The 13453-nt window shown below is 41.7% G+C and overlaps 1 protein-coding gene across 1 annotated transcript in view; it reads left to right on the top strand.

Annotated features, from left to right (window-relative positions):
- The window catches only part of CAMK4 (calcium/calmodulin dependent protein kinase IV), a gene marked incomplete at both ends in the record, with an annotated part of 170047 nt that extends 157027 nt beyond the window's left edge, over positions 1-13020 (top strand). Inside the window, 4 exons of the mRNA XM_082497511.1 lie at positions 3867-3942; positions 8149-8275; positions 9782-9934; positions 12856-13020. Coding sequence (XP_082353637.1) covers positions 3867-3942; positions 8149-8275; positions 9782-9934; positions 12856-13020 — 521 coding nt within the window. The remainder of the gene's footprint in view (positions 1-3866; positions 3943-8148; positions 8276-9781; positions 9935-12855) is intronic.
- Between the last annotated feature and the right edge of the window lie 433 nt (positions 13021-13453).

Genomic DNA, 13453 nt, shown 5'->3' with positions numbered 1-13453 from the left:
TTGGAAGGCACTTACAGTCAGCAAACCAGCTAATGGCCAGGGAGGCTGGTGGCCTCATTCACACCAGGATAAGCCTGCTGGGCTTCCCATGGTGGGTGCTTGCCTCCAGCAGCCAATGTGATCTTGTGAAGAAACCTATTTCTGCCATTCTTGCTGAACTCTAGATCCTGAATGGCCTCCTGCAAGTGGCTGCAAGTTGCTCACAGCGTGCCGGGTGGTAAGCATGTCAGCTAGTTTTGGACAGAGATGAGCCAAGCCATGTGGAAACTAAAGACTTGTCATTTGCTTCTGTAACAGTAGAAGCAAAGGAAAGGGGACATTGGAGAAGACCCTAAGGTTACTCTGTTACCTCATAGCACAGATGATAATGCAATTCAGGTGACAAGTACATTACCTGGTATGACATTCTCTGTCAAGCACACACACATATGTGCCAAGTATGCTTTACAGTAGCACTGAATTGCAGCCTGCTTAGTGTCATAAAACTGTACTTCATGTATTAGCTATTAATGTTCTAGTTGTCTTCTTTCATGATAGTTATACTACAAATGCCATAAAACTGTAGTTAGTATTTAGCCCTTTTTATGCCTGTCTTTGTATACAATAAAATAGGATAAGACTTATTCCCATAGAAGAGCCCTCAGCATAGGGATGACTGGGTTAGGAGGGTTGAGGCTGAACGTCTGTGCTGAGCAGAAGAGAAAGGAGCTTTGTGCTTACAGACATGGTTCTGCAATCCTTTCTTTACAACCTGAGTTAACTGACCATGCAGAATTCCTAGTGTCTGGAAAATATTCAAGCATTACTTTCCAGAAGAGGAAACCCAGGAGGGATACTGTTGAAATGCCAAATAAAACTATGAATAATTGATAGTCATAGGCTGCCAACTCCCACATCCTGCCCACCCAGCCATCAGCAGCTTCTCCAGAAAGGACACAGCAACAAACCCCCATACTGGAGTCTGGATACTTTGGCATCAAGACTTGCCAATCTTGGGTCCCTGGGACATGCAAAGTGATGCAGAGGACTGAAAGCAAGATGATCACAAAGAACTTAACTTGCTGAGACATTGTGCTTTCAGTGAACTTAAGCCCAAAAAGGGCATAAGTGATTTCTGACAGTAGCACATAAAAATAAGCCAAATCAGAGCAGAGATTCATGATCAGTCTGTTACAGTGAACATCTAAACTAACAGCAACATACTAGTCAAATCTATTCACCAAAAGCAAACTGCTGGAAATATTAAAAAATGAAATTTACAAGCCATATAACTGCATAACCACAGTCCAGATAGCAAGGCAGACCTGTACATACAAATCTTTGGTCTCCTTTGTGGCCATTTTACAATACTGAGGTGGAAGGAGGAGAAAAGCAAAAGAAGGGCAGAAAGTGTCTTCTGCCCTTATCCTGGGCAAGAAGATATCCCAAGATGGCCATTAAACAGAGAAACTGTCCTATTTACCTCAGAACCCTGCACATGGCATGAACAAACCATCTCTTTTCTTGGTCCATCTCCATCTTTCTCTGAGACCATTGACTGCTTTGCCTGTAGCCTGTCCTGTTCGCTGCAGGTTGACCTGAGTTAAAATTAGTTGGGATCTAATGTCCCTTCTCAAAACCCGTTCATCAGTTTACCTAGCAGAAGAATAAGGAGGCAGGGAAGGTCTGTGCTTAGACTGGCAAGCGTTTGCCCAGCTGCTACCTGTACAAGTGATGTATAGCAAACTTAGAGATTGATGTAGTTTGCCGCATATTAATGCTTTGTAAAAAAGCTTGATGTGTTTCCTGTGAGATAAATCCTTCAGGTAAGTTGAAGAATTCTGAGCCAGCTGCCTGGAGGCTGTTAGGAAGTTGCATGTACTCTGACAGAAATCATGCTTGGGGGAGCCTTGCTCCCTCAGGATGTGGCAGCACGTGCTTCAGGAGGGCTAGCTGCCCCAATGGAGACCTCCCACTGGAGGCTGGGAGCAAAGCAGGAGCATGCTATGAGAGTGGTGAGGCACTGGAACAGGTTACCCAGAGAAGCTGTTGAGGCCTCATCCCTGGAATTGTTCAAGGCCAGTCTGGATGGGGCTTTGAGCAACCTGGTCTAGTGGGAGGTGTCCCTGCCCATGGCACGGGGGTTGGAACTAGGCTATCTTTAAGATCTATTCCAACCTAAACCATTGTATGATTCTATGCTGGCAGCCTGGGTCAGTCTGGATGGGCAACCAAAGCTTCAGGCTGAGCAGGGAGCTGTCATACATTTAGGGAAGCCCCAGTCCTTCTTGGCCCTGCTGCTCATGGCTCTGAAAGTGTAATGCGGAAAAGTGAAGAGATGTGTAACTGCTGCAGCATTGACGCGCATAGGTGCAGCAAATCCACTGTGCCCCAGAAACATGGCAGCCATCCCATGTTCATCATACCGCTAGTGGACTCAGGGACTGTGCTGCCATCCTGTACCACTGATGGCTATTAATACAGATGCAATGGTTGCTGAGAAGGGCCACTGGTACGTGGCAGTGTGGCTTAGCAGTGTCTTTTTAATTATTTTTTTCTAAATTAAATGGTTATTTTTGTCTGTGTGCAAAAGGGGAGGGGAAGGAAGGGTCTTGCCTCCCCCAGTACCAAGCACTTCTATTTCCTCCTCTGGAGATGTGGCATTTTCATCCTGCTGCCTCAGGAGCTTTGCCCAGGGGGGTTTGCCCAGTTGGAGGCAAACATGGAGGGTGTGTGGAGCTACAAGCCCTGGGGGTGCCGGGGCCAGGGGTGCTTGAGGTAGGCACGTCACAGTTTTGAGTGTGCCACTGTGCACATTTTTAGTCACACACAGCGGCAAGAGATACTGTCTGAGGGATACAGTGATCTGCTTGGCTTTCCTGGAGGTGTGTCTGTCAAGCTGCTTGGGCAGAGATTAACTCCTCTTTACGGGTGCAGAGCCAGAGTCATAGAATCATAGAATGGTTTAGGTTGGAAGGGACCTTGCAGATTATCGGGTTCCAATCCCCCTGCCTTAGGCAGGGACACCTCCCACTAGACCAGGTTGCCCAAGGCCCTATCCAGCCTGACCTTAAATACCTCCAGGGATGGGGCCTCAATGACTTCTCTGAGAAACCTGTTCCAGTGCCTTACCACTCTCAAAGTAAAAAATTTCTTCCTAATGTTTAGTCTAAACCCACCCTCTTCCAGTTTAAAGCCATTCCCCCTCATCCTATCAGTACATGCCCTAGTAAAAAGTCCTTCCCCAGCTCTCCTGTAGGCCCCCTTTAGGTGCTGGAATGCCGCAATAAGATCTCCCTGGAGCCTTCTCTTTTCCAGGCTGAACATCCCCAAGTCTCTCAGCCTCTCCTCATAGGAGAGGTACTCCAGCCCTTGGATCATCCTCGTGGCCCTCTTCTGGACCTGCTGCAACAGGTCCATGTCCTTCTTGTCGAGCCCCCCAAGACTGCCTGGCCTTTCTGCCTGCTCCGCACTGCAGCAAAAGCAGTTGCCTGAAATGGTCTTGTCTTTCCTTACAGTTAAAACAGATTACCAAATATAAAGCCCAAACAAAGTACCAGGTAGATAAGTAAAATACTGAAGTAAAAGTACCACCTCCTTTGTCACACTGCAGCTCTAGTGCTGCTGCAGCTTTCTGTTGTTGCTTTCACAAACATAAAAAGCAATTTGAAACCCAAGTCCACTTTTCATTTTATTCTGGCTGTGCTTGGACATGACCTGTGTTGCTTTATACTCAGTGCAGGGAATCATTTGCCTAATTAGGGGCGTAAAGAAACAGGCCTTAACTTTTTAAAAGACATGAGTGTGCATGAAGTTTAAATTGGCTTTGTGACTGTTATTTCTGCATTCAACTTTTTTCTTACTGACAAGCGTTTTATCATTTGCAGCACCAGAGATACTACGGGGATGTGCCTATGGTCCTGAGGTGGACATGTGGTCTCTGGGGATTATCACCTACATCCTGTAAGTGCAGACAGTGCCATGGAGTGGTTCATTTGGGAGCACCTGCAGGTTTTTGTGACATTATGAGCTGTGCCGTTGGAAAACGTGAGATCCTGAACTTTAATTATGATATTCCTAATGTTATTTCAGTAAGTAAAATCCTAGAGGAGCATGGCAAAACAGTCAGGTTATATATTTGATAAATACAACACTTCTTCCTGAACAGCAGCAAAGTCTGCGTAGAATCGCACTATTAATGTGAATGAATAGCAGCGAAGCTGCTGAAAGCAAAAATGCAGGCATACGAGTGTCAGAAAGCATCGTATGTTTTTCTTTTCTCATTCATACAAACTGTGATATATACTATCATCCTAAGTAGCTTCTCCACTACAGATGGGGGAAGGAGAAGTTAAAAGGGCTTGCAGTAGTTTCACAGTGCCTGTGAATATTCCCAAATGCATCTGCCCCATCCGTGTCAGCCACAGACACTGCTACAGCTTCGGCTGCAGCATCAGTGTTGCTGTCTTACAGCATCTCAGGCCAGGAGGCAGGGAACAGGCCCGGACTCTGCAAATCAGTCTGGTGGGTTAAATGATTAATGTTGAAGAGTCTTCTAAGATAACCAAAGATATTGTTGACAGAAGGCTGTGAGCGATGCTGGCCATACATATTTTAAACAGTTGAAGTTGCAACTATAGACCAAAATTTTCAAACAGTTGTGTCTAAAGGTAGGCACTTGTGTCTGCATCTTAATATGGCTAGTCCTAATTCAATTGGTAAACATTGTAATTATTTTGTTGTATTGATTGAATCTTTCAGAGGAAGATTAGTGAGAAGGGAAAATTGTATCTGATGTATTGACACTTCTCTTTATGGGAGAATAACTAACTTCATTTATTCCCTTGGCAACACCAATGCTAAAGCTGGCTTGTGTAGTTGTATACGATACTTGCAGGATGCTTTTTAGGGGAAGAAAATGGGATTTACACATATACATTAAAGATATGGAGAATTTTATACATCCGGGCCATTTTCTTTCCACTTCAAGGACTCACTAAGTGTGTCCAGCAAGGACAGTGTGTAATAATACAATTATTTTCCTTATGTCTTTTACAAAGAAAGAATATAATACTGTAAGTATTTTACTTATCTACCTGGTACTTTGTTTGGGCTTTATTTTTGGTAATCTGTTTTAACTGTAAGTCTAAATATATAGAGAAACTGAGAGCCTTCCTTAAGCAGAAATTGTTTTCCGGTATAGGGGAGCTTGGGGGATGTGGTGTAGGGGAGAACTTTGTAGAGTAGGGTAGATGGTTGGACTCACAGAATAGTCAGGGTTAGAAGGGACCTCTGGAGATCATCTAGTCCAACCCCCCTTCCAGAGCAGGGTCACCTACAACAGGTTGCACAGGACAGCGTCCAGGCGGGTTTTGAACATCTCCAGAGTGGGAGACTCCACAACCTCTCTGGGCAGCCTGTTCCAGTGCTCCACTACCCTCAAAGTGAAGAAGTTCCTCCTCATGTTAAGATGGAACTTCCTATGTTCAAGCTTGTGCCCATTACCTCTTGTCCTATCAATGGGCACCACTGAAAAAAGACTCCTCCCATCCCTCTGGCACCCTCCCTTTACGTATTTGTACGTATTGATAAGGTTCCCCCTCAGTCTTCTTTTCTCTAGACTAAAGAGACCCAAGTTCCTCAGCCTTTCCTCATATGAAAGATGCTCTAATCCCCTAAACATCTTCGTAGCCCTTTGCTGGACCCTCTCCAGCAGATCCCTGTCTTTCTTGAACTGGGGAGCCCAGAACTGGACACAGTACTCCAGATGCGGCCTCACCAGGGCAGAGTAGAGGGGGAGCATGACCTCCCTCGACCTGCTGGCCACACTCTTTTTGATGCATCCCAGGATTCCAGGACTCGATGATCCCAAGGGTCTCTTCCAACCTAGACAATTCTATGATTCAATGATTCAAACAGGAACGTACAGCAAATTCCTATTTGAATATATGGAGTAGGATTTGCTATACGCAGCCTTTCAAAACCTTCCAGCTGTTCAGGAGATGCTCCCAAGCCACCTTAAACCTCTGCACCAGAGTAAACACAAGTATGAGAGCTTCTGCTCTGGGTGGGACACCACCAGCACAGATACTCCTCTACTTCCTCCGTCTGTTCCTCTCCTCCTCCGTTCTCGAAATGCAGTTTGACCTGCAGGAACAAGCCAGGCAAAAAGGGTGCTAGTCTAATCCACTTGGCCATACCTTCCATTTAACTTTAACAATAATCCACATTTAAAACTCTTCTATTGAGTGTAAAGCTTTGTAGATCAACATTTCTGATGGATTAGAAGCTGAGACCAGAAACATGCATGTGCAGTAACTAATTCATTAATCCTGCAGCCTAAAGGACACTGTTGTATGTCTCAGTCTCATAGTTTAGTAGAGGAAATGCTCGTATGTACAGTCAAAAAAATGCGTTGCTGTATGTGCCTCTAAAATAGAGTGGGTGTTAAAAGTTAACTACCATGCTGCAGAAAACATGTATAAAACTGTATCTTCTCACAAATACAAAGCGGGCTTACCACGGGATTAAGAAAAACTTTGACACATATTTTAACAGAACAATTATTCCTGAGGCAAATTGTATTAAGACCTATTGATGATAACTGTCATAATTCCAGGGAAGCCACATTTACAGTTTAAACAGCAAAGACAACCAGTCTTTTTGTGTTCCTGAAGCAGGTTAGAAATGCTACTGCACATTTGAGATGCAGACAGTGGTCAACAAATACAGAGGCTTTGCCATAGTCAAAATTGCATGGATTTAATTAAAGGTGTCTTTTTCCTAACTTACTTAAAAGGGCACAAAACACTGTCTGGTCATTTCTAATTGATTTTGAAGCTGTTTACATTGATTTTTCTTTATTTGGTAGGTAATGGATCTAAAATGAATCAGCATAATAAAATGAAGTTTCATAATAAAATGAAATCAAGAGCAGCCACGCTGGGTCTTACCCTGGTTTATCTAATTTGAAATCGCACCTCTAGTTTTGTTCATCTAATTTGGCATGTAGCGAAAAATCTGTCTGCTGAAATGGAAATTTTTTTTAGGTAGAAGTGTATCCATAGAAAGTGTTAATAAGACAACAATAGGTGATAGTAGTGAGTTACAATGAAAATATTTTCAGGAGTAAATAGAGAATCACTTAGAAGGCTTCCAACACAGTCACAGCGAGGCTTAAGCATGATCTCACTGTATGTCATCAGTGACCTGGTATCCAGAAGCCAGTTTTGGCTGAACCATTTAGTGGCCCAACAACCCTGCTCAGCAAAGGTGCTCCAGGGGGATAGGAGCCGACCTGAAGCAAGCTCAGAAACAGTGGCGGGAGAGGCAGGCAAATGGGAGGGGAGCAGCAGAGGGGCTGTGACCAGCTCCCACCTACTGAAGGACACGGTATTTGGAGGCTGGATCCTTGTCTTTTAATCCATCTCTGCCAGACTTGGAAATTAGTAACGCGCCCAGTCCTATAGTCCTAACTGAAAATATAAAAACGTCTAACTTCACAGGTAAAATGTGGTTCTTCAGCTAATTCCTATCCCTCAGGAAAGAGTTACAGGTATTCTGATAATTGTTCTATGAACACATTAACTGTGCTTTTAAACAATCCAAAAAAGGAGATCCAAGGTCAGAAGTTGTTAGCAAAGAAATGGAGATTAAAATAGAAGACATCTTTACACTAATTTGCAGCTCTGTGGTGTGCCCACGCTGAATGGTATTTGCACCCATTTCAAAAAGACACACAACTGGAGAAGACTCACGGAAGAGATCAGGGATGAGCAAAGGTTTCAGACTGAGGAATGACTAAACAGTCCAAGTGGCTTCAGCCTGAGACTAGCAGAACAAAGAGCTACTAGAAAATATTTATTGGCATGTAGAAGCTAAACAGATGTTAACTGTTGTATGACTGCTCTTGTGGTAAGTCCCTATATTAAAAGTTCCAATTACAGACATGTGAAAATGGAAAATTTACAATTTAATCGGCCTTTCCTAGTGCTTACAGGTGCTTATGACCACATTTTGCGCTGCTCTGTAGAGTTAGGAGTTCGTTAAGTGCATCCAGGTCTGGTTTCCCAAAGTGGTGTACAAGGCACAAAGTAGGGAAAGGAACTGTTTCTAACAATCCCAGACTAATTAATCTTTGATAAATTTCTTTCTTTTTTATCCTTGCAGACTTTGTGGCTTTGAACCATTTTATGATGAAAGGGGAGATCAGTACATGTTTAAGAGAATCCTGAACTGTGAATATGACTTTGTGTCCCCCTGGTGGGATGATGTCTCCCTGAATGCCAAGGACTTAGTAAGTAAAGCAAAAATGAGACTGGAGTATCTCTGCTGATACATATTTGGCTAGTATCACTTCCACTAAGAAAGACAGTCCATGTTGGGGTGGGGGCAGAATAATTGGTTAATTAATTGTTAATATGACTCCTTGCTTTTCTTATTATTACCTCTGGTATATTATGGTGCTCTTAAATATTTCCTGTTAGTCCAGTGCTGTAATTTTGCACTCAATGCCATGGTCGTTTGGGTCCTTCTGTGAACTAAGCCACAGATGGTTGGCAGCTGTCACAGTTTTCATAGATGCCTGCCATTCGTGATAGCTCTGAGTTGTTTCATCATTCTTCTTCGCAGGGCAACCACCTTCAGGGGAACATAGAAGCAAGACCCATTTTTTGTGCAGTTTTCAAGTCTGAACTTCAGAGGAAGAATATAAAAAGGAGTGAAGCACACACACACACACACATACACACACACACACTTTTCTGACATCCTTTTTCTGTCTATTTAAGCTCTTTCTCAGTAGATGAAGAAAGACTCATTACTTTTAAATACAGTCCATTAGCAAAATGCAAGGGCTGGTGTGCTATCTGCACTGTTTTCTTTTATTACTGGATAAGGTAAATTGGATCCAGGAGATACTGATCTGCAAATATAGTTATGCTTGTGTTTGATTTTTAGTCAACAATAACTTGCAAAACTCAGTATTTCGTTAGCACTGGAGGCACAAATGCTCAGTTCCATATTACTTATATAAACTGTTCCATAAAATACTGCATAATGAGTTTTTCTAAAGTATTTCAGAATGCTTCAGGTGGAAGGACTGTAGAAGTTCAAAGTACTTTTTTTCTGTTGTGTTAGATGTGAAGTTTTTCTAAGGTCAAAACAATATTATTTACTGTCTTGTGTCATCAAAACCCAGGTAAACAGCAGCCTGCAGCAAAGCTGCTCATTTATTGTATACAGAGAGCTTTGGTCCAAACTGGTCCCTTTATAGTTCATGTGTACATGAGGTTTTATAGTGACTGAAAGAAACATTTCATTTGTGATGCATCCGGCAGTGACTGCTTGGTACAAGTCTGCATGAGTTGCATACTGTAGAATTTAAACTTTCTAATCCAGTTTAAACCTTGTCCAAATCCAAAGGCAGGGATACTGCTAAGATAACTGCCTGGCTGGCGGTAGTTTGAGTATCTCTTACCGTTTATGTGGCAATTCAGACATACAACAGGCTATGGCAGATACAGCCCAGCTGCATTGGTACATACTCTTACAACTGTTGGCTACCTCTTCTTCTCTCTTTCCCTTTAGTGGTTGTCTTATTCAGATAGTATTTATGGAGGACCAAGAAATGCCAGAAATAAAATACATGCAAAGACCTGAACACAAATTCTTATTGGGTTCTTAGAATGTGTTTCATTAAGATGCTTCCCAAACCAAGACCAAAGCCCCAAAATGCAAAGCTTGGTAAATGTAAATGAAGAATAAGGTTAACAGTCTTCTATATTTCTTCCTTGTGATGCAGGTTAAAAAGTTGATTGTTTTAGACCCCAAGAAACGCCTCACCACTCTACAGGCTTTGCAGCACCCATGGGTCACAGGGAAGGCAGCAAACTTTGCACATATGGACAACGCACAAAAGAAACTTCAAGAATTCAATGCCAGACGTAAACTTAAGGCAAGTCTCTGGCCATAGTCTCTGTTTTGGCTGTGAAAGCATGCAATTAAATTAGTAGCCTTACAGAAACCTTGCATATGTTTCAGGACAACATTCCATAGTGGTATGGAAGCTTTTTATTTAAGATGACTGATGAAAAAGTTGAAGCAGATTTAGTTGATGTCTGCAGCCAAACAAATAAAAATGTGTGAGGTTGATTGAAAACTATCTACACAGACAGAACTGCTGAGAATGTACACAGCTTTCACAAGTTCCTTACCTCCCTTCTTTTCTTTTGTCCATTCTTCCTTTCTTGCTTCGGTCCATCTGTCTGTCCTGGACTGCTTGTGCACCCATAGACTACTGACCAAAAAGAACAAAATTCTTAGCAGTTTCTTCATGAACATCCATAAATCTGGAAAATATTTAATTTACTATATTTACTATTACTATAATTTACTATATTTACTATTTAATTTACTATAGCATATTTTGATCTGTAAGCCAGTCTCAGATTCTATACCTATCAATACAAAGCAGGAACTTAAGCCATCCTTCTGTATCATCTAGAGTCAGTGTTTCAGACATGTAGGTCCATAAAATGTGTGGGTTGAGATTACCAGTCCCAAAACATGCATTTCCAAGTACCTCTGAGAGCATATATGCAATAGCATTCTTTAGAAATTAAGCGCTGCAAGGCAGGAGTGCAGGTGGGACTTGTGCTGAAAATAACATTAAGTTTTGCATCACCAGTATGCTCCTTTACTGTCTAGTCTACATGTCTACCATGGAAAGAAGCAGTGAAACATTTTTAGGTGGAAACGGGAGGCAAGTGGGCATCTATCTGACATAACATCAGGAAACTTTCTTCTCCCTTAATTCCTTATTCAGTTGTATAAGATTTGTGTCTGCTTAGGAGAGACTTCCAGGGATAGATACTTCAGCACAGAAATTATTACCAACAGGTACAGTGAAGCTCCCCTTGTAGCCCTGGGGAATAATAGTAAAAAGCATCTTGTCTGAGAGCTTTACAACCCCCATGCAAAACCAAATTCACAAACAATGACCCTTAACTTTGTTTTTGCTCATTTTTTTCAGTATTCTTAGGGAACTGTGACAGGGAATCTCTACAGGGCAAATAAAAAAGTTTTGTCATTTACAAAGGTCTCAGACACTGTAGAAATAATTCGCAGTGATGCTTTGCCCGTGCAGAACTGACTAAACACATCTGTTAACTTTGTTCCCTTCAGAAAGATTTCAGTAGCTTTGCAGCAGGATTGCTGTGTATTCACTGAGGATGCCATGCAGTGTTGTTTTAGCAAAATTATTTCAGACTATGAGCAGAGTCATAAATTTCAATATTTCTGAGTGAGCTGTTGCATTCCCTGCCCAGGAGGTCACAAAGAAATGCGTGCCCTTTTTGCATGTTTTGATTTTGATTATCTTTGTATTTTTACACCTTTACACCTTTGATCCCTGAAGCGATTTTTTTTTAAGCCCAGTTTATTTAGATCACTATAGTCAACCAATTTGTACTTCTGTGTTTAAAAGCTGTTGCTTTTTATAAGTTTATTTCTTCATTGCTTTTCTGTTAAAGATTAAATGAGCAAATCTCCAATTATTGAGAATTAACTGGAGTTAGCAGTTATTGTAGAGTTAATAGTTTTCCACATATATATATAAAATGGACCATAATTTTTTAGACAATTAATTCCTGTCCAAAAAATAAGAACAAAGCAGAAAACCATGTAGTGAACACACGTTTTTGTTGTTTTGTTAGTAAAAATAATATAAAATTGTCCTCTTTCCCAACAAATGTGTCCAGCAGCAGGCTTTCTTTACGTAGACATATTTTTATAGAATAACTCTAAAGCTCTGTCATGATTTGTTTTTTCATTGATTGTGTTGAATTTGTTTCATAAATATCTACATGGCTAGTGAGAGAGTAAATTACATTAAAAGTATCTTTATACATTATAATATCATTGAGTGGCCTGTTCTGCTTGTAATCTGTTGTCTGAAGTCCTCTCACCCCTAATGTGGATGTCTGTGATTTTTCCTTTAAGAGGTCACTTTTGAAATTATTGCCACTTTTATTGGCTTATGCCTTGTACTTTGACTTCATTTTCTATATTAGCTGTTTTTTCATTAGCATCTTCATTAGCATTTTTTTTTTCTGCATGGTTACTTCTCCAAACCATCCACAAAACTTGCTATACCCCTCAGTCCTTCCTGCAGACCCTCTTCTTTTGTGATGCCTAACCAAAAAGCAAGCCAAGTCAAAAATAGCTACAGTTGTCATACACAGAGATTAGTATTGCTTTTCCTCACCTCTGTATATTTGGTTTTTCAGGCAATAAGACTCTCTGTTCAAGGCAAGGGCTAAGATAACTGTCTTAATGCATATCTTCATTTTGGTGACATTTTATGTGATACGAAGGCCTATCCCCAATGTGTATTTTTATATATTTATATGTACACACACACATAAGAAGTTGCCTGTATGCTCTGCACCATTGTGCATGGCATATGCAATAGTGCAATAGTGATAAATGTTGTTGCCCTTTGTGAACTTTTCATGGAATAATCAGTGATAATACTGTTGTTATTATTATGACGGAAGATAACTTCCTTTTAGCCATCTAACTTCAACATGGGAGATCTAAAGTAGTTTCTAAAAAGAAATGCAGCATGTGCAGCTGATAAAAAATTTCCATTCATGTTGGCCAACCTGTAAGCTTGTGAAAGCAGCAATTTTAAACCTTAATCCAGTATTTCAGGTGGCCTTTTAAATCCGTCCAGGCCCAAGCAGATATCCAAATGTGACATTGCCATGAAGACTAAACGCGGTTGGTTACGTTCCCAAATGGGACAATGCTAAGGCTGCAGTGCTGACAGACCATGTCCTTTAAGGAATGTTTGCTTGATCCTCTCTTTTGCAGGCTGCAGTAAAAGCTGTGGTGGCGTCAACGCGCCTTGGCAGCGCCAGTGGTCACAGCGCGCATGACAGCAACAAGCCCAGCCGTAACCCATCTCCCGTCCACGACAGCAAACCCGAAGAGAAACCCACTCAGGAAGCAGAAGCAGCTCCGGAAGAAATGTCTTAGGTCTATGTGCTTCCTTGTGTCAGCTGAGATCTGTCATTTCATACACCAGCTAACTTGTCATTCAGCAAGAGAGATTCGTAAGCTTGGCCTCTCTGGTTCTGCTTTGGGGTGCCAAACGCACTGGCTGGTGATCCTACCTTCAATGCATGTGACTGCTTATGAAAATAGTAAACTGTTCCATAAGGCATGTCATGGAAACAGTGTTATTTGCAGTAATACCGGCAGGTGAAAACATGGGGATAAATAACTACCTACCATAATGCGTATGCTTTATATACATCTATCCAGTGTTTCTAGATGGCATTTGAAACAAAATACTATTTAATTTGGTTTTATGGAAGTAGGTGTCTTCTGTATGTCGTGAGTTTCTTTGAACTGATTCCTTCCAGATTCATAGTGCTGCAGCAGACGAAATGGAAGGAAGTACCAAGCC

This window comes from Vanellus vanellus (assembly GCF_965231255.1).
Source record: "Vanellus vanellus genome assembly, chromosome: Z".
NCBI lineage: Eukaryota > Metazoa > Chordata > Aves > Charadriiformes > Charadriidae > Vanellus > Vanellus vanellus.
Note: the sequence above shows the minus strand (reverse complement) of the source record. Positions and strands in the feature narration are given on the sequence as shown.